The sequence below is a fragment of the Streptopelia decaocto genome (genome assembly GCF_964273445.1).
Source record: "Streptopelia decaocto genome assembly, chromosome: 16".
Classification (NCBI taxonomy): Eukaryota; Metazoa; Chordata; class Aves; order Columbiformes; family Columbidae; genus Streptopelia; species Streptopelia decaocto.
The window spans coordinates 5,062,773-5,082,369 of NC_138671.1; the positions used below are offsets into that span (position 1 = coordinate 5,062,773).

At 56.6% G+C, this 19,597-nt stretch overlaps 2 protein-coding genes across 3 annotated transcripts; both read left to right on the forward strand.

Annotated features, from left to right (window-relative positions):
• The first annotated feature begins 2,165 nt into the window (after positions 1-2,165).
• Positions 2,166-7,824, forward strand: FADS6 (fatty acid desaturase 6). Its single transcript, XM_082067007.1, has 7 exons — positions 2,166-2,411; positions 2,626-2,954; positions 3,722-3,888; positions 4,337-4,517; positions 5,328-5,515; positions 6,133-6,312; positions 7,308-7,824. Exons 2-7 carry the CDS (start codon positions 2,630-2,632, stop codon positions 7,455-7,457), a joined length of 1,191 nt encoding a protein of 396 aa, XP_081923133.1. The 5' UTR covers positions 2,166-2,411; positions 2,626-2,629; the 3' UTR covers positions 7,458-7,824.
• Positions 7,825-9,493: 1,669 nt separating this feature from the next.
• FDXR (ferredoxin reductase) lies at positions 9,494-18,945 on the forward strand (the record flags this gene model as incomplete). 2 transcript variants are annotated; one of them, XM_082067110.1, is made up of 12 exons in its annotated part: positions 9,494-9,576; positions 10,103-10,200; positions 11,858-11,953; positions 12,483-12,605; positions 13,161-13,274; positions 13,782-13,883; positions 14,300-14,407; positions 14,582-14,666; positions 15,602-15,801; positions 16,437-16,608; positions 17,461-17,634; positions 18,332-18,945. In XM_082067110.1, the coding sequence occupies 12 exons, from the start codon at positions 9,531-9,533 to the stop codon at positions 18,460-18,462; spliced, it is 1,449 nt and encodes a 482-aa protein (XP_081923236.1). In that variant the 3' UTR covers positions 18,463-18,945. The 2 variants fall into 2 exon arrangements, with proteins under 2 accessions (XP_081923236.1, XP_081923235.1); XM_082067109.1 differs by lacking the exon at positions 9,494-9,576 and having other exon boundaries at positions 9,982-10,200.
• Positions 18,946-19,597: the final 652 nt, after the last annotated feature.

The window sequence follows — 19,597 nt, forward strand, 5'->3', positions numbered from 1 at the left end:
GGAGGATCTGTAGGGCAGCCATAGGGATGGAGGGGCTGCCAAGTGGGCTCTGCCCCCCACCACAGCCCTGGGGTGCAAATACTGCAACTTTTGCAAACAGCTCCTGGATTTGGGGCTGGAAACGGCCCCTTTGGGGGCTGCAGTGGGTGCCTGATCCCGGGGGCTGGTGGGCAGCGGGGTCTGTCTGCCAGACCCTGTTGCTGCTCTGGGGTCGGCAGCTGCCAGCAAGAGCTCGCTGTTGTGGGGATTACGCTGATCCCCTCCAGCTGCCCTGCTGTGCTGAAGGATTTCTGAGTCTTTAATGTGTTTTTCCTGCTAAACTGGAGGTGTTTGCATCTACGATGCAAGGGCCAAGTCAGCATTTGCTTTCATCCCTAAAATCTCTGTGGGGTCAGTAGGATTGCATGGCTTAGCCTGCACGTGGTGGAAAATCAGATGTAAATTGGGGTTTAAAAGTTTATTTTTAAAATGGAGCTCTCCAAGGCAGCAAGGAAGAATATTTAGGGTTACAATCCTGAATTTTCTGGCCCTCCTTACAGCTTTACAGACTCTCCTCACAGCTGCTCCTCATTCGTGGGCATCGTGAAACCCAACTTGAAGTAAGAGGCTCTTTTGGGTTTGATGCTTCCCCCAGAAGCCAAAACTCAGCCTCTCCCACGTGGTTTTCTTCCTGCTATTCCTTCTCGTCTTCCAGGTGGTCCCTGGTTCCAGCAGTGACGTGGGACTGAATGATGCCACACACTGGCTGTGGTGGGAACCTGATGGCTTGTGCTGGTCCTGGACGTGGGACCGATCTCCACCTTCTCTGCTGCCACGTGACCAGTTCTGCCCTGTTCTGCTCTTGTGCAATGGCAGATCCACCACCGCTCACCTTTGGACCCACCAAATGGCACCCTCGGAGCAGGGCTTTGTCACTGTCCCTCGCTGTGTCATCCCGGGTGTGATGAAGGTGAGGAAGGTGTCATTCAGGAGCGGAACCCAGCAGCCCCACCACATGCACCCTTCGGGTCTGACACCCACCTCCCCCTGGCCCAGCAGCACCCATGGGTGCTCTCCTGGCCGCGGGCTTCCCTTGCTAATGAGCGGGTAATGAAATCTGTGTTGCATATCGGGCTGAATCACCAACCTGCTGGCCCTGCAGCTCACTGGGCTTCATATGCTGCTTTAATTCCTTGGTGTCCCTCACTCTGGAAATGATCTTTCATAATGCAAGCTCTTACAGCACCACTGAAACCTCAGCAGGTCTCTCGCGCACCCTCGGCTCTGCCCTTTTTGCAGTAGGTGTGATTTGTTTATTATTTGTAATATCTTTATTTTTTTATTTAATTATTTATTCTATTATTCCTTTATTATATTTTATTATTTTTATTTTATTAATTTTTTCTCCTGGGACTTGGTGCAACTTGGGTGTGAGGTTTGCTCCCTGCAGGTTGCCGCAGGAATGTGCTGTTACTGGAGGCACTGAGCCTGTCCCAGTTTGGGGCTCGGATACCCCCGAGATGGGCATAGCAAACCTGCCTTATCCATGGCTTTGCTAAATGTCAGTGTCCGTCAAGGTTTTGGTGGATCAGTACCTTTCAGTTGAGCTGATTCAGGGGTATTTTTTAGGAGAAATAACAAAACAAGAAGAAATTCAGCACCCCAGTGAGAAGTGACATGTTTTTAGCCGCCTTCCATAAAAAATGGATCTTGGTCTGTGCACAGGCATCCCCAAAGCTTTTGGGGTGCTTGTCCTGTGGGTGATTAGTTCAGAAAGCAGCGATGGGAAAGGGAGGGTGGTGTTACAAAACTCTTGAAAACAGCCCAGAAGAGAAGAGGGACCCTGTAAGAATCAGGGCAGGGTGCCATGGCTGCTGGGCACATCTTTGGGGTGACCTGGTTCCCGGTGGGGGTCCCCCAACAGCACAGAGAAGGGTGCTGAGCAGCAGCGTATTCAGGCTCAGGCCACTGCGCATCCATGCGCTGCCCCCTCCTTCCCGCAGCCCCACTCCTTGCTGTGAAAAACGCCGTTTTCCTCCCCAAAACCGCTTCCCCGGAGACCGGGCAGCGTTTGCTCCCGCTCTCCGGCAGAAGCGAAACCTTATCCCTGTCCTCGATGCTCCGCTTGGGTTTCTCAGGGCTATTTCTGGCGCTCGGCTCCTTCCCTTCCAGCGTTTCCACCGCCTCTCTCCATCTTTTTTCCGCTCCTTCCCTCCTTCGCTGCCCCCGAGCGTCTTCCCCACGGCCCCACCGCCCCGCCATGGGTCGCAGAGGCGGATTATTGCCACCGCTTAATCTGCATTCGCCCTCCTCCCCGTCCTCCCCTGCTCCTCCCTTCTCCAAATCCCGGCTGCTCGGCCCCGGTGTGCGGAGCCGCACGGTCTGCCCGGCCGCCCCGACACGGCCACCGCCGGGAGAGCCACCGCGCCGGCGTGAGTAGGGGGCTGCGGTGGCTGGGGTGACCCCAGGCTGGGAGGTTGGGTGGCTTTGCTGGTGTCCCCGCTGGCTGCGTTCTTCTCGGGTTGTTTATTGATTTCTTTTTTTCCCTTCCATCGCTGCCCTTCCCGTGTCCTTCAACTGGGGCTGGGGGTGCTGCGGGTGCTTCCCTGTGCTGGGGGTGTCACTCGCGTGGCCTTTGCTCTGCAGGGAGATGCCGCTGGAGGACAGGGACCCGGTGAGGCAGAGGGGACAGCAGGTCGATGGCAAGGTCAGCGGTACCCCACAGCCTGAGGGGACAAGGGACGCCCCAGCGCCTGATTGCAGCAGGATGAAGGTGACGGCAGAGGGCTGGGAGCCGGGGCCAGCGCTGGGTGACGGGGACGTGACCCCCGGGGGAGCCCCGCTGCGGCAGGAGGAAGCCCTGATGGCCGAGCTCTCGGAGCTGGTGCAGAAGGTGGTGAGGAGCAGCAGCTGGTGGGAGCGGCACGGCGTGGACATCAGCATCCTCGCCGGCAGCTTCCTCCTGCTCCCGGCAGGTAACTTGGCTCAGCTCCCCCCACAAACCGCAGCCAAGGGGGTTTTGGCGGGTCCCACTGCCTCCTCGTGGCTTCTGCGGTGCTGGAGCTTCGTTACTGAAGCCTATTAGTGGCTTATTAAGCCTGTAACAAAGCTGCAATAACCTCTTCATCCTGTGCCATGGGGCACCCTGACCCCTCTGGAAACTGGTAGTGGGTGACAGTGACACCCAGAGTACAGCCTGGAGTGAGGCAATGATGGCACATGGGGTGAGGGGACAGTGCCTGGGCAGATGGGCACAGAGCAGGACAGGGAGTGATGTGCCCCATCCGTGTCCTGCCATGGGGCAGGGAAATCTTGGTGGTTTTGGTGACAATGACCCCATCCGTGGTAGGTGCAGGGGGACACGGTTGAGCACCAGGCTCTGGCAACGTGTTTGGAAAGCTGCAGCTGGTACCTCCTCTCGCTTTTGAACTCCTGGCGATGTTGAAATCCTGGCAGGGTCGTATTTGTCCACAGTGGGATCCCAGCTGGAGCTGCAGGTGGAGACCTGCCACCTGCAGTGCCCTGCTGGCCAAACCTTCAGCTCCATGGGGACCATGGCTCGTTCAGCTGTGCAGGAGGGGAGCTCTCTGGCTCCGACAGTTTAAATACCTGCAACTGTTTCTTAAAAAACAGGTTTAGGGCAGCGTCTGGCATGTTTGGGTGTAGCAACACCTCAAGCCTGGCTCAGAGGGCTGCAGCATGTGTGGGTGGCCAAGCTCCTGCCCGTCTGGTTTGTCCACAGGGTTCTTGTGCCTGCGGTCAGCCCAGGCCATCCCTTTCCTGGCGGGTGTCCTCACCCTTGGTGTGGTGCATCACACCCTGACTGTGAAGGGCAGCCACCTGGCCAGCCACAACGCCTTGACCGAGTCCAAGTCCTGGGGCAAAGTGTGGGCTGTCTTCTTCATTGAGGTGAGCGGGGCAGTGGGGTTTGGGTTGCAGCCCCCCCAAAAGCCCCTTCAGTACCTTGCCAGCACCCCAAACCCTTGAAGAAGGAATTATTTACAATGAGGGTGGTGAGAGCCTGGCCCAGGTTGCCCAGAGAGGTGGTGGATGAACCATCCCTGGAGACATCCCAGGCCAGGCTGGACGGGGCTCTGAGCAACCTGAGCTGGTGAAGATGTCCCTGCTCATGGCAGGGGTGGCCCAAGATGAGCTGTGAAGGTCCTTTCAACCCAAACCATTCTGTGATTCAGAAATAACCATGTGAGAACAAGACGGATCCAACATCTCCCCTGGGTGCTTCTTTCTGGGTTCAGAACACCTCCTGTGGGTGCCTCTCCTGTGAGTCCAAGCCAGGCAGAGCCTGACTCCGGTGCTGCTGCTTATGCCATTGCCTCTCCTTTCTCTTTCTTCCCAGCTCTGCTCAGCTTTCACGGTCGAGCAAGCCACCTACAACCACGTGAAGATTCACCATGGCTACACCAATGTCATCGGCCTGGGGGATTCCAGCACCTGGAAGCTTCCTTTCCTGAACCGCTACGTCTATATGTTCATTGCGCCTCTCGCAGTGCCCATCCTAACTCCTCTGGTTGCACTGGGTAGGTGTGGTGCTGGGTATGGTGAGCTGGTTCCACCCCACCAAAGGGTCCTGCTTTGTTTGGAAGCATCACATCATCTACACCAGGGCTGCAGCAAAGGCAGGCGATGATGTACATGCTCTGGGAAGGTATCTGCTGCATCTCTCCTTCCTGCTGGTGCTTGGAAAACACTTCACATTTTTCACATTTTCCTGTGTTGGGTGTTGAAAGCTCTGGCAAAAGCCATCATGAGCCTGGAGTGCCCCAAATTTGCTCTCCTTTAATTCAGACCCTTGGCCGTAGCAGCGTTCACCATCACATGTAGGTCTATGGTCAGAGCATCACACAGGGTGTGTTTGACTGTGTATGGGGTGGCGGTGTGGGGATTGGGACACAGTGAGCTCGGGCCAGCAAAGTGGTAGCTCAGGGGAAATAATGGTGCCAGGAAAAGATCAGGGACAAGAGCTGAGAAAATGGTAAGATGCTGAGGAAGCCCAGCCTGAACAACAGCTCTGGGCAATGCCAAAGGTGCAGACAGTGCCTGGGCGAGTTGTAAGAAATGAAGATGCAGCCAAATCCCTGAGTGACAATGCTCAGCTGGACCTGCTGACAGGACTGCAGCCCACAGGCTGCTGCCCTTGGGGGGCTCTGGGCCCCAAAGCCAAAACCCAGCAGGTCAGAATGGCTGGGAGGCTTGGGCCAACCTGGAAGATGGAGAAAGGGAGATGAAGGATGGGATGGGATGGGATCAGATGGGGTGTGCTGTAGGAGCAGCAGTGGTGGGGAAGCACCAGCACCTCTCCCAAGTGCTGTCTCTTCTTCCTCGCATAGATTTGTTGAGGAACGTGGAGTGGAAAGCAGCTCTCCGGACCCTCTGCTGCATGTTTCTGGGTCTTTACTGCCATTACTGGCTGCTGCTCCATGTCTCGGGCTTCCAGTCGCCGTGGTCCGCCCTGCTGTGCATGCTGCTCACCCGGTCCCTCCTGGCCCATCCTTACATCCACGTCAACATATTCCAGGTAGAGACCTGAAGCTCTGAGATGTCGCGGTGGTGCTGGTGACAGGCCAGCCACCACCCAGCACTGATGACACAGCCCTGAGGCTGCTGGTTGGAGCTGGTGTCAGCTCAAGGCAAGCAGCCTTGGTTGTCATCTCCCTTGTGCCAACGTCACGGGAAGGGTTGTGCTGGGGTGGACAGTGGTGGCCCTGGGAGAACATCAGGGCAGACGGGTATGAAGGGCTGGAGGTGTGATGTCCTCTGTGGTGGCTTGCAGGACTGGGTGTATGCAGGTCCTGAGATGGTGACAGGCTGGTGGCACAAAGTGTGGGTGGGTTGGGGGGACAGAGCCTGAGTGCTGCTCTGTGGCTCCATCGACAGACAAGCCCGGGATAGAGAGACTTCAGGGATCATAGGACAGTTGGGGTTGGAAGGGACCTTCAAAGCTCCTCTAGTCCAACAGCCTGCCACGAGCAGGGACATCTTCAGCTACATCAGGTTGGCAGCCAGACCCCCAAATGTGACTCAGCATGGCTGTCACCTTCATGCCCTTGTGTGGCCAGAGCCATGGTTTGCTCTGCTGGAAAGGACCTGGGGGGGTGGTGGGTGCCGCAGGGTCCCCACCTGGCTTTCCCGCAGCACATCGGCCTCCCCATGTTCGCGGCCGATCGGAAACCCAAGCGGATCCACCTGATGAGCCTGGGTGTCCTCAACCTGCCCCGCAACGCCCTGCTCGACTGGTCCTTCGGCCACTCGCTCATCAGCTGCCATGTGGAGCATCACCTCTTCCCCAGCCTCTCTGACAACATGTGCCTCAAGGTGAGATGGCCCCACAGGGCAGACAAGCGCATCAGAAGGTGGCATGGGGACAAGACCATCCATCACCCCACTGCAAGCCCCCTCCTTGGGCTGAGCCTCTTTGTGCTGTTTCCCCTGTGCTAGAGAGCTCTGGCTGCTTTGCAGCCCACCTCCCTCCACCCTCATTCCTCTTTTTCCTCCATTTCCACTCCCTGCTCCTTTCCCAGCCCCAGTTCCAGCCCATAGCAGCCACCTGGCAGTCTGGGATCCTCTCGATGCTTTCCTTGGGAAAGCATCTCCAGCGCCGCCCAGTCTGGTATAAATTTCAGCTGGCGTCCAGGCAAACCTCCTGTAATTTTGGTCATGCCTGTACTTGTTGCTCTGAGGTGTGGGGTGTGTTCCAAACGTGGGTTCCAAGCACTGCTGTGGCTTAAGGGGATCGCTAAGCAGGTCCATGTGCTGCCCTTCAGTGGTGGATCTCTACTTCTTTAATGCTGTACACTTATTTTCAGTCTCAAGTCAGGGGAAAAATTAAGAAATAGCAAAGGGGGAGTGGGAACACCAGAAGGTTTCAAGTCGTGCCCTTTGCCTGAGCTCACAGAGCCGGCAGGATCGGCAACCGCAAAGGCGTGTTGCAGGGAATGAAGGGGGTAATTAAGCTGGTGGCAGCATCCCAGCCCTGTCACCAAGCTGGCTGTGGGGACACGTGGGGATAACTACGGGTGCAAGTGATGAGCAGGCATGGCTTGCCCTCATTAAACCTCATTAGGGCATCTCTCCTAATCTGCAGTCCTACTAGGGTGACCTCCCTGTGTTGCTGCAACTGGAAACCACCTTCCTCTTAATTTTCATGGTAAAGATGCTACAGCTGGTGCTGCTGTCTCCAGCCCCATTTTGAGCACATGGGATGGGTTTTCTCAGCACCTCACTGTGATCTCAGTGATGCCTCAAGCTGGAAACCTTGTACAAATGCCCAGGCGTCCCACAAGGAGATGACTCTGCTATTGCCTTTGCAGATCAAACCTGTCGTCTCCCAGTACCTGAAGCAGAAGAAGCTGCCGTACAACGAGGACACCTACACCTCCCGGCTTCGGCTCTTCCTCCGCAGATACGAGGAGCTGATGGTCCACGCTCCCCCCATCACGGAGCTGGTGGGCATCCAGTGAGGAGGGGCCCCAGGACTTGTGGGATGGTTTTAACAGGATGGGGACTTCACAGACACACACCTCTATAAAGCCACCACGTAGGAAATGTCTCTCCCCGATGTCTTGCGTTTGGATGGATGATAATGCACAGAGCCACTGTGGGAGGAGAGCTGGGTGGTGCAATACTGGGGACAGAAAAAAGGGGGATTCTCCCCTGTTATTCACAGCCAGGGCTTAGTTTTGTCCACTCTGCTTTCACACCTGGGGAGAGGAATTCCCCTGTTTGGTGCAGCGGGACCAGGGGGATGCGGCTGGGGATGTGGCACCATGTCCAGGGCATCCTGAGCCAGTTCCCAGCTGAGAGCCACCAGGATGGGTCTGTAAATGTGTGGTCGGCAGCTCAGGGAAGGGGTGGATGGTGGGAAGGAGCTGTGTCACTGCTGCCTGTGCTTTGCCTGACTTTGGGATAAATCGGTCCCTTCTAGGAACAACGATTTGGCAAATTCAGCCTTAAAATGTTGAAGTGCATTGTCTTTATTGCTGGGTTTTGTTACTGGTATCTCGTGATGGCTGAGGGAAAGACCCTCTTTCACCCAGGGCTTGGGGGTGACAGACCCTCCCCAGAGCTGCCCTTCCACCCCCATAACTAGTTTCTTAATTGAGCATCAGAGCTAAATTATGTTAAATGTGCCAAATTAATGGTGCTCCTGGCTCCAGTGAGTGAGGGGTGAGCATGCAGTAATGGTGCTTTCAGTTCAGAGTTATCTCAGCCTCGCGTGTCTCCACTCAGAGGGAGCAGGGTGAGCACAAAATGTTCTTTCTCCTTCTCTGCTGCAAAGAGATCAGTCGCAAAATGTTTCTGAGTGATGGTGGTAGCATCAGCCCTTTCCACAGCTGGAATTAATGAATGTTGTTTAATGTAGTACCATCTAAAGGCAAGGGTTCATAGGTCCATCAGCCAGTACCACATAACTTGTGATTTGGGAAATATGTGGATTATTCCCTGTCAGAAGTGGCAGATACGTGGTAATGGGGAAAAGGGAGATTTCTTTTCCCTGTGCTCAGTACCCCTGAGATCGCTGCCTTGAGTGATGCCCCAGATTTGAAATCAGCTCTTTTTTCGGGGGAGATGTCAATGCTGATATTTGGAACTGTACCTCCAGCCTCGTCTCTGCGGGCAATGGGATGGCAATGGCTGCGTTGTGCTGAGGCTGAGGACTCAGAGCACAAGTACAGGATTTAAAGCCGTTGGAAATCCTGGTCCTTGCCACAAACAGCCCGGAGGAGCAGGTGTAGATGGAGGCACAGGGCCAGCTGCTGTTCTCAGCGTGCCTTCGCAGAAAGCCATGAACCAATTTTCGAGTCTGTGTGAGAAAGCATGTGGGTTTTATGACCCTGATTAAAATCAGCTTCTAGCTGTAAACTCCTCTCAGTCTTAATTGCTTTTAAAAAGCCCCTTTAGCTCTTGCCTGCATGCTTTGGCATTTGTACAGCCCTTAAACATCTCCCTGGCCCACTGAGATGGTTTCCCTGCCTGGTGCATTGCATGGGGCCTGAAGCAAGACAGGGTGCTCCTACATGGGAGATATGAGTAGTTGCATTTGAAATTAGTCGAATGATTAAGGGGGAAATAAAGCAGGGAAAGGATTGGGTGCCTGGCAGTAGTGCTTGTTTGGTTCATCTTTTACTGAGGGGATGCTGTGGGTTTCTCCTGGTGACAGATGCACAGCTGTGCAAGGGGCTGGTTAAAATCAGTCTGAGTTTCGGCTTCCACCGGAAGACCCCCGCAGTTAGTCAGTGTTGGCAATAAAGGGGCGCATGCAATTAGCAGCCGCAGGGATGGAGCGGCAGGTAGGGTACCGCGGAGGTCTCGCCATAGAGAGCGGCGGCACGGACGGCCGCGAGACGGCCTTGCCTTTCCTACCTCTCTATGGTATCGCTCATTTCCGGACATGTGTGGGAGCAACGGCATGCTGCCATTGGTTACCGGCGTGGAGGCGGGGCGACGCTTCGCTGTGTGGGCGGGGTGACGCGCTCCTGCCTCGCCATTGGTCGGCGGGGAGAAGGGGCGGGGCGGCGGCGGCGGCGACCGGGATGGGACCGGGCGGCACGTGCTGGAGGGGCGCCGGCGTCACGGGCGGTGAGGGGCGGGGCCTGGCGGCGTCACGGGCCGTGAGGGGCGGGGCCTGGGGGCGTCACGGGGTCAACCGGCGCCGGGGGGCGGAACGCGTGTCCCGGAGTACCGGGGCTGCGGGGGGAGGCGGGGCGGGAAGAATCGGGGTCGTGCGTCCGGGCGGCTGCGGGATCCGTGCCCGGCAGGTTCGTTCTCCAGCTCCGGAGCCGTCCCTGGTGCTCTGGAGCGGTAGTGCGGGGTCTCCACAACCCCCGGTGTCTCGGTTCCGGTGCTTTCCGGTGCCGTCAGCCACCCACCGGCCCAGCCGCAAGCTCAAGGCCACGGGCTCGGCGTTTCCGCCCCGACCCGCCCCGGGGGCCGCGCCGCCGGTGGGTACATAACCCCGGCCGTGCCCGCCGAGCGCCGTGCGCCATGGCCGGTGCGGGGGGACGCGCCCCGCGCGGTGCGTGCTGGCGGGCGGGACGGGCCGTGGCCGGGCGTGGGGTCAGCGACCCGTGTGGCATCGCGTCCCCCGTGTCCTTGTCCCCCGCAGGTGTCCGCCGCTGGCTGTCCTCGGCCGCCCCGCTGCCCCGGCTCTGCGTGGTGGGCAGCGGCCCCGCTGGCTTCTACACGGCTCAGCACATCCTCAAGGTACCGGGGGAATTTGGGCGCGGGTGAGGGCAGGGACCCCCTGGCTGGCTCTGACTGGGGTGGGAAGTGGTTTTGGGGGCTGCCGGCCCCACTCCAGCCAGGTGTGTGGTGTCAGGGGCTGCTTGGGGAAGAACAGACCCCCCAAAGTCCTCCTGACCCCTCTTGGGGTGTGCACAGCTGCTCCTGTCCCTGCCCTCCCCGGGGCCACCCAGGCGGAACCAGCAAGTTGAGCCCAAGTGATTTTTCTAGAATTAAGCAGCAGAATCTGTCTCACTGAGAGCTGGTGTCACCCCATAGGAGTGACAGTAACTGTGCATTAAAGGGAATGTGCAGCACTTGGTCCCCTGTTCCCTCCTCCCCAAGCGGAATTAAAGGTGCTGATCCCTTCTCTTCTCTGACTGATGATGAGACCTGAGGGAATGGTGGGAAGATGTGCCAGGGAAGGTTCAGGTTGGACATTCAGAAAAGGTTCTTCACCCAGAGGTGCTGGACACTGAACAGGCTCCCCAGGGAGGTGTCACAGCCCCAAGCCTGACAGTGTTCAAGAAGAGACTGGACAACGTCCTCAGACACACAGTGTGACCTTTGGGGTTGTCCTGTGCAGGGAGGGGGCTGGACTTGATGATCCTTGTGGGTCACTTCCCACTCAGGACATTCTGTGATTCTAAAGCACGCGGGTGGCCCTTTGCCCAGTGCCTGTGAACGTTAATGCTTTGGGTGGTCACACCTCTGTTGGGAAGTGAGCCCCAGGCGCAGAACCGGGCTGCTGACACCCACCAGAGATGCAGTGGCTTAACCCTGTCATCAAATCATGCTGCGTTGTCTCCGATACGTGTTGGAAAATAGCTGTTACTAAGCCTCAGGGACAAATTTTAGGGCTGCTTAATCTCCGGGAAGAGGCTGACTCAAAATACACGATAACAAAAGCCTTGTAGCAAAACGTCTGGCTAAAGCTGCGACCCTGAGGTGACTCAGCTCAGGGGGATCTCAGGACACGGACATCTCTGCTGGGGGCTGGTAGACGGCCTGGTGGGTCCAGCAGCACCCAGAGTGGGGGCTCTTTTGTCAGCCCCCCTGCATACCCAAGAGCCACTGGGTTAGTGTGGAAGAGGGGCTGTGGGTGGGCAGGAGGATGGAGCGCCCCATGAGCTGTACTTGGTGGTGGTTGCGGTCACGTTCTCTGCTCAACCTCACGTTCTGAGCTGGCAGTAGCAGGTCCAGCATGACCTTGAACGTGGAAGAGTCTGGAACAGGATGTTTCTGACTTCAGGATCTTATAAAATCACAGGATAATTTTGGTTGAAAGAGACCCTCAAGATCATAAAGTCCAACCATTAATCCACCCCTGGCACTACCCCACGTCCCTGAGAACCTCATCTCTGTCTGTTCAACCCCTCCAGGGATGGTGACTCCACCACTGCCCTGGGCAGCCTGTTCCAATGCCCAACAACTCTTTGCAGGAAGAAATTGTTCCCAAGATCCAACCTCAACCTTCTCTGGCACAACTTGAGGCCATTTCCTCTGGTCCTCTTTTGGTGCACCCCCTCCTGCCCCGTCCTTCCCCAGCAGCCCATGAGCTTGCATGTCCCTCCGGAGCTGCTGGGCTCATATGGCCTCTCTGTCCTTGTCCCCTACATGTGACATCCTTCTCTCGCAGCACCATGGTGGAGCCCGCGTCGACATCTACGAGAAGCTGCCTGTTCCCTTTGGGCTCGTCCGGTTTGGGGTGGCCCCAGACCACCCTGAAGTGAAGGTCAGTGCTGGCTCAGCTCTGTAGGTGAACACGATGGTGGTGGGTGCAGGGCAGGGAGTCAATGTCCTTTGTGGTGCCTTGAGGCTCGCTGAGGTATGGGGCTGTGACACTGGAGAGGTCCAAGTCTCCTCCTTGTCCCTGCTGACACCCAGCAAGGCCACAGCCGGGTGATATGAGACATCTGGTGGTTTGGTGGGGCTCCCTGTCCAGCCTCACCTTTGGGAAGGAGTTTTCTCCTACAAGGGGGTTTACTCAGAAGATCTGAAGGTGTTGGGAGGGTCCCATTGTCACTGGGTGGGTGTAAAAGAGGGATCTTCCTTTCCGCAAAGGGTGGTAGAAAGAGTGCCAAGTGGCAGCTGCGCTTATCTCCTGGTGAATTATTTGTGCCTGTTAGATAAGAGTCTCAGAATAACTGACCCAGAGAGGGAGAGAGGCATTTCAAGGCTGAGGGGGGACAGGGACCTCCTGCCAGCAGCAGCCTTGTCCCCGGCTGGGACGTAACTCCCCGGCGTGTCTTTGATCTCGGCAGAACGTGATCAACTCCTTCACGCAGACGGCGCGCTCGGAGCGCTGCGCCTACTACGGGAATGTCACTGTGGGGAGGGACGTGACGGTGGCTGAGCTGCGACAGGCTTACCATGCCGTGGTGCTGGTGGGTACCGCGCCTTGGGGCTGCCCTGGCCCCCCAGAAATCACAAGGGAAGTCTTCGGCGTTATTTCTCTCTGGGATTTCAGGGTGAGGGTTTGGATTTGGTGTTTCTGGGTGCTTTATTGCTGTGGTAAACTACCCCCCAGTCCTGGGACAGCTCAGATGCTACGAGTCTTGTCCAAAGCCTTGCAGGGAGTGTGTGCTTCAAAAATTCAGGTCTCCGAAACCCCGCTGGAAGGGTTGATGGTTGAAGAGCCTCTTCCTTGTGATGGCAAATCCCGAATTCAGCCTGATAGGGATGTGTCCCACCTGTTCAGCCCCCAGCTAGTGCTCTGCCTTGGCCCAAAGAGGTCCCGTTTGGCTCTGGAGCCCAGGAGAATGGGCTGGGTGAAGTCCTGGTGCTCAGGCTGTGTTTAGCCCCTCTGTTGGGTATCCCATCCCTTGGGAAGGGTTGTCAGCCATGCAGGGTCCCTGGCAGGAGCTGGAAGGGGAGATTTTTGCTTTGGTATCACGCCCTGCGCACAGTGACATCTCTGACTGTTTCTGCTCCCTCCTCAGAGTTACGGTGCTGAAGATAACCGGGTTCTGGGGATCCCAGGGGAGAACCTTTCCGGTGTTTATTCAGCCAGAGCCTTTGTGGGCTGGTACAACGGGCTGCCCGAGAACCGGGACGTGAGTACAGCGATGCTTTCCCTGCCCTTCCTCCCCGTCCTGCATCCCAACACAGGCATTCAGCTCCAGATTAAGTCCTGAAAGGCCCAGCAATTGGAAAAGATTAGCAAGCACCACGTTAAATCCTTCTTAGACAGTAGAAATGTGAACAATTTGCACATCAGTGAGAGCGGATTAGCTGGCTCTGTGGGTTGGCAGCACGTTTTGGCCAGGCCAGATGGGAACTTGGAGCCTGATGATGGTCTGCTTTGGCCTGAGGAGGTTTTTTTGGCTGAACTAGACCCTGGTCCCAGAGATGCTGTCATGAGAAGAGGGTGAGAGGGATCAGCTGGGGTGCCCAGAGTGGCTGTGTTGCCGTGTCTTGCTGGTGTGCAGTTTTCCTGTCTGCACCACCTCTTTTTGAGGAGAAGGGGGTTAGAAGGGAATTTGTGTGGTGGGAGCAGGTCCAAGGAGGTGGACATCACGGAGTCTGTGTGGATTTGCTCACGGATGGGTCTTTCCCCACAGCTGAAGCCCGACCTGAGCTGCGAGACAGCGCTGATCCTGGGTCATGGCAACGTGGCGCTGGACATTGCCCGGATCCTCCTGTCCCCGCTGCATCTCCTCAGGGTGAGGCACAGTGATATTCCACACCGCAAAGGGGCCCAAACTGCCTCCCTGCTGGGTGGGTGCTGGTTTCCACCCATCTCAGCAAAGCCTCAGGTTCTCCTGTCATTGGGATCTTTCCCTGGGGAGGCTGTTGCCTCTTGGGTGCACCCTGTGGGTTCACAGCCCACTGGAGGGGTCCAAAAGTCGCTATATCTCTGGAATTGGATCCATCTTTTTGAAACACCCTGTTCATTCAGTGCTAAGGGACCAGCTGTGCAAATAGCTCTGTGCAAAGGGAGGTGACATGTTTTCCATGCTCACCCAGGCTCTCCATGTGCCCAGCCTACTTTTCTGCAGATTTGTCACCTTCAGAGGCTGCGCCTTCCCCCCAGGTCCCCCAAATGTGCCCTTGGCCCACTGTCTCCTCTGTCTTGCAGCAAACAGACATCACTGAGGGTTCCCTGGCAGCTCTGGCCTGCAGCAAGGTGAAGCGCGTCTGGCTGGTGGGCAGGAGGGGACCTCTCCAAGTTGCTTTCACCATCAAGGTACGGCTGGGGGTGCATCTGTGATTCCCAGCGCTGAGCCCCAGTCCCTGGTGGGGAGAGGTGGTTTGGGGGCGGGTGGGGAACCCAGTCGCCCCCTGTCCTGCACCCATGTGCTGGTTTCTGTTGGTGACCTCTCTGTGCTGGAGGTAACATCTTCCTGCCTGCAATTCCCAGGAGCTGCGGGAGATGATAAACCTGCCCGGTACCAGACCTGTTCTGAACCCTGCAGACTTCACAGGCCTGGAAAATGCTGTGAAAGGTGATGGAAGTGTGCCAAGCATGGGTGGTGGGTTCGTCTCTTCTCCCAAGTACAAGTGAAAGGATGAGAGGAAACGGCCTCAAATTGTACCGGGGAGGTTCAGATTGGATATTAGGAGAAGTTGCTTCTCAGAAAGGGCTGTCGGGCATCAGAAAAGGCTGCCCAGGGCAGTGGTGGAGTCATCATCCCTGGAGGGGTTGAACAGACACAGAGATGAGGGTCTCAGGGACATGGGGTAGTGCCAGCATTGGACTAACGGTTGGACTCAATGATTTTGAGGGTCTCTTCCAACTAAAGTGATTCTGTGATTCTATGCTCCTCTGGACAGGGACTCACCTTGACAGATGAGTGTCCAAGAATGATCTGGAGATGCTCAGAATGTACATGAGAGATGTACTCCTGACCTGTGCTTAATGCATGGTGTTTGAAACCTGGGTGACCATGATGTGGCTCATCCTAGGAGGCCACCAAGGCAAGGGAACAGCCTGTTTCTCTGTTTGTCTCACTTTGCTGCTGGGCAGTGATGCTTACGCATGGAGTGATGAAGGCAGGAGTTTTGGGAGGGCTGGGAGAACCTTGCAGGAGAGATCCCAAGGCTGTTGATTAAAGAGCTTCCTGCAGAGCTAAAAAGAAAACACTGAGTTCAAGGGTGTCCAGAGACTTACTCTTCTCCACAGGCTGCTGCCTCCGAGCACCAGCAAGACAGCAAAACCACAGGCTTTGATTTGTGTGTTCCACTGACCTCAAGCCTCAAGAGCTTTCCTGGTCACTTTGACTTGCAGTTTGTCATCTCAAAGTCTTTGGAGTCTGGTCTGCATGACAGACTCCAAACAGATGCTCATGTACCACTGAAACCACCCTGACGTGGCCTCAGCCCCGTGTCCCGAGGGGCTTTTGTTGCAGTTCCTGTCCTGAAGCTCTCACTCTATTCCTAGATGCCCCCAGGCCCAGGAAGCGACTGACTGAGCTGATGATCAAAACAGCCCTGGAGAAGCCTGGGGAGAAGGCAGTGGAGGTGCAGGCAGGAGCCCCCCGGGAGTGGGGGCTGAAGTTCCAGCGCAGCCCCCAGGCAGTGCTGCCCACCACTGACGGGAGGCGGGCAAGGGGCGTCCGCCTGGCCCTGACCCACCTGGAGGTATGGACGGGCTCCTGGGGGGCTGGGATGGCACAGGACGTCCCGCAGCCCTTGGGGATCTCTCCATAGGCAGCTGGCTGTTCCGCAGCTGGTTGGGGTGGCTGCTGGCAGGCTCTTGGGGAAGCTGGTCCCACCAACAAGAGCATTTCCCCGTCTAAAGGGAGCGCTGCTGCTGCTGCAAAAAGGCTTTCAGCAGATACCCAGGGGTCAAGGATGCCAAAGGGGACAGAAGGAGGCTGCTGCTCTGCATCTCATCATAGTCTATGGCTTCCTCACAAGGGGAGAAGGGGCAGGCGTTGAGCTCTTGTATCTGGCAACCAGTGATGGGACCTGAGGGAATGGCAGGAAGATGTGCTGTGGAGGTTTAGGTCGAACATTTGGAAAAGGTTCCACCCAGAGGGTGCTGGACGCTGGAACAGGCTCCCCAGGGAGGTGTCATGGCCCCAAGCCTGACAGTGTTCAAGAAGAGACCGGACAACACCCTCAGACACACGGTGTGAACTGTGGGGTTGTCCTGTGGAGGGACAGGAGTTGGAGTCAATGATCCTTTTGGCTCCCTTGCAATTCAGGACATTCTCTGATTCTATGATCTAGTGACTGTCTGGTGGTCACCAGCCTCTTCCTCCCTCTCCCAGGGCTCAGGTGACTCTGCCAAAGCCGTCCCCACAGGAGACGTGGAGGAGCTGGAGTGTGGGCTGGTGCTCAGCAGCATTGGCTACCGGAGCCTGCCCCTGGACCCAGCCGTGCCCTTCGACACCCAGCACGGCGTTATCCCCAACAGCTCAGGCAGAGTAGAGGGTGTCCCAGGTCTGTGTCCGCAGGGAAACACATGGTGGACTGGGGGTTTTGGGATGGGAAACTCTGTTCACCAAGGGCACGGGTACAAGCTGGTGAAGGATCTGGAGCACAAGTGTGAGGGCAGCAGCTGAGGGACCTGGGGGGTTCAACTGGAGAACAGGAGCTGAGGGGAGACCTTCTGATCTCTGAACTGCCTGAAAGGAGCTTGGAGCCAGGGGGGGTCAGGCTCTGCTCCCCAGGAACAAGTGACAGGATGAGAGGAAATGGCCTCAAGTTACGCCAGGGGAGGTTTAGGTTGGATCTTGTGAACAACTTCTTCCCAGAAAGAGTTGTCAGGCATTGGAACAGGCTGCCCAGGGCAGTGGTGGAGTCACCATCCCTGGAGGGGTTAAACAGACGTGGAGATGAGGTTCTCAGGACATGGGGTAGTGCCAGTTGGACTCGATCTTGAGGGTCTCTTCCAGCCAAAATGACTCTATGATTCTAAGGTGGTTGTGCACCTCAGAGAGTGGAAACTGAGGAAAGAAGCTGCCTCTGCCAGGTGTTAAGACCTGGCCTGTCCCTGGCTTGCATCAGGGGTGTCTGGTTTTGCACAGGCTGGTTTTACTGGGCCTTGGAGTCTGTTCTTGAAGCAACACAGCCCATACGGCTGCATAGTGCTGGGCTGCGGGTGCCCAAATTCCTGTGACAGCACTGTTGAAGGGCCATGCCCGCAGCTTGATCACAGAATCATTTCGGTTGGAAGAGACCCTCAGGATCACGGAGTCCAACTATTGATGTGACACCTGGGGACAGGTTGAGGAGGGGCAGCCAGGAGTGTCTGTGCCCACGTGCCGGACTCAGCCTGGCTTCTCTGCGCAGGTCTGTACTGCAGCGGGTGGGTGAAGAGGGGACCCACCGGCGTCATCATCACCACCATGAACGACAGCTTCGACACTGCCCAGTCCGTGTTAGAGGATCTCCAGGCGGGCGTGCTGGACGTGGCCACCTCCAGAGAAGGCTTTGGGGCTGTGGAGAGCATCCTGTGCAGCCGAGGTGAGTGCGGGGAGCCGAGCAGCCGGCATCAGGGTGTGATGGAGCCAAACTCCTCCTGGATCCGGGTGTCCTGGTGCAGCGAGTCCTATGAGCCACTTTGGGGAGGAGAGGCTGAGCCACAGAAATGTGTTGCGCTGCTGTTTTGTTGCTCCAAAGTCCAGGGAGAGCAGAACTTACTTCCCTTGAACTCGTGCCATTGCTGAGGTTGATGACCCCTTTCTGGGAAGGGCTGTGAAAAGCAGCACAGACCTTGGGTAAAATGTCACTGTCAGCTGCCCAGACAGCCAGCTATTGCTCTGGAGTGCTTTTCCCAGCAATCCTTCATGGCAAGTTGGGGGAAAGATTAAAACGCCCAAGAGAGTAATTTGCTGTTGCTATGTTTAAAGGCATTCAATTAAAGTGTGTGTGTTTTGCCTCATTAACTGTCTGAGGTTTAAGAGGGAACTGGAAGCGTTTTGTCCCCCAAGGTGAGACCGTGCTCACCGTTGTTACAGCTTGCAAAGGTCTGATTGATCCTGTCATCCGTCTCCTCGTGGTGCTAAAAATCATTATTATTCCTTTGCCAGGGTGAAGTCTCACGCCGTGTGAGGAAAGGGCAGGCTTTGCTCGCTCGGCAGGTCCCTGCTAACGGGGGGGTGAAGCTGAACTCCTTTTCACTCGGTTAACTTCTCCCTCCTGTCTCTCACTGTCACCCCAGGGGTCCGTCCCGTTTCTTTCTCCGACTGGGAGAAGATCGACGCTGCCGAAGTGGCGAGAGGCAAAGCTGCTGGCAAACCCCGGGAGAAGATCGTGGATCCTCAGGAGATGCTGCGGCTGATCGGTCACTAAAGCAGCAGTGATGGGAACGTGGCGCTGGTCCGGCTGGTCACACCAGCGGGTTACAGATGGCCTGGGAGCACGAGGCTTGTTCCCGGGGCTGGTGGTCACTCCGTGAGGCGTGTGGCACTTGTAAGCATGAACTCTGTGTTCCTGAAGTGCGTGTTTCAAAATACCTAAGGCTGCCGGCTGGTCCTGTGTCTCCGCAGCTGGCTGCTGCCCCTGGGGCGGTTCTGTCATTCGGGTCCTTTGAGCATTAATGAATTGGCCGAGCATTTAATGAGTTGGTGGCACAGATGTGGGGTGATGTGTTCCTGGCAGGAGCCCTGGCTGGGCAACTTCCCTATGGCAAGTCACGGAGAGAAGCTTCCTCGTGTCTTGCTGCCTCCTCTTTAAACCTCAAGCCGAATGGCTTTGTTGCCTTGTCATCATGCCTGAGCAGGCCTCTGATTTTTATTTTTTTTTAATAAATCCTTACAGGAAAGCCAAATTAGACCTGGATTCTTTGTCTGTGACTGCCTTAAGCTGGGAGCCCCTGCGGCTCCTGCGCCGTGTCCTGTGGCAGGGCAGCTCCTCGGGAGGGGCCGTTCGCTCTCCCTTCCTTGTGAGCTCTAAACAAACAGTCAAGGGCATTAATTCGCTTTTCCACCTCCTGCAGTTCAGCCCCGGCAGAGCCCGGGCCCTGGCTCATGGGGTGGATTGGGATAATGAGTGTGTAATTGCCTTGTTCAGGATCAGGAGGGATCCTGTGTTGGTTGGTACCTGCCAGTGCTGGCTGGTGCAAGCGATGCCTCGAGCCCTTTCTCTTCGTTCACTGGTGGGTTGTTTGTTGGTTTGGGTTTGTTGGTTTTTTTTTTGGCCTGTGTGTTTTGAAGCTTATTAAATGCTTCTCTTAGTCCAAATTGACTATGGTGACAGGTTTTAAGCCAGATTACAAGCTGTGAGCCGTAATCTCCTTTTTATCCGTGGCGCAGGGGCCACGTCAGCGCGGTGCCCTCCCCTGGCCGTCCTGCCACCCACGCTGTCCCCAACCTGCTGTGCTCCCCGCAGGGTCACAGCTGCCCCTCTCTGACCTGTGTAAGTGGTGACAGTGGCAGTTGCTGGTGACTGCGTGTCAGAAACAGATCGGGCACCGTGATGGAAGCAG

Bases quoted from the DNA above. Each gene is read 5' to 3' on its own strand.
- FADS6 (XM_082067007.1), top strand. From the start codon at position 2,630: ATGCCGCTGGAGGACAGGGACCCGGTGAGGCAGAGGGGACAGCAGGTC. The intron at 3,889-4,336 runs GTGAGCGGGGCA...CTTTCTTCCCAG, and splicing joins GGGCTGTCTTCTTCATTGAG to CTCTGCTCAGCTTTCACGGT. The intron at 5,516-6,132 runs GTAGAGACCTGA...GCTTTCCCGCAG, and splicing joins TCCACGTCAACATATTCCAG to CACATCGGCCTCCCCATGTT.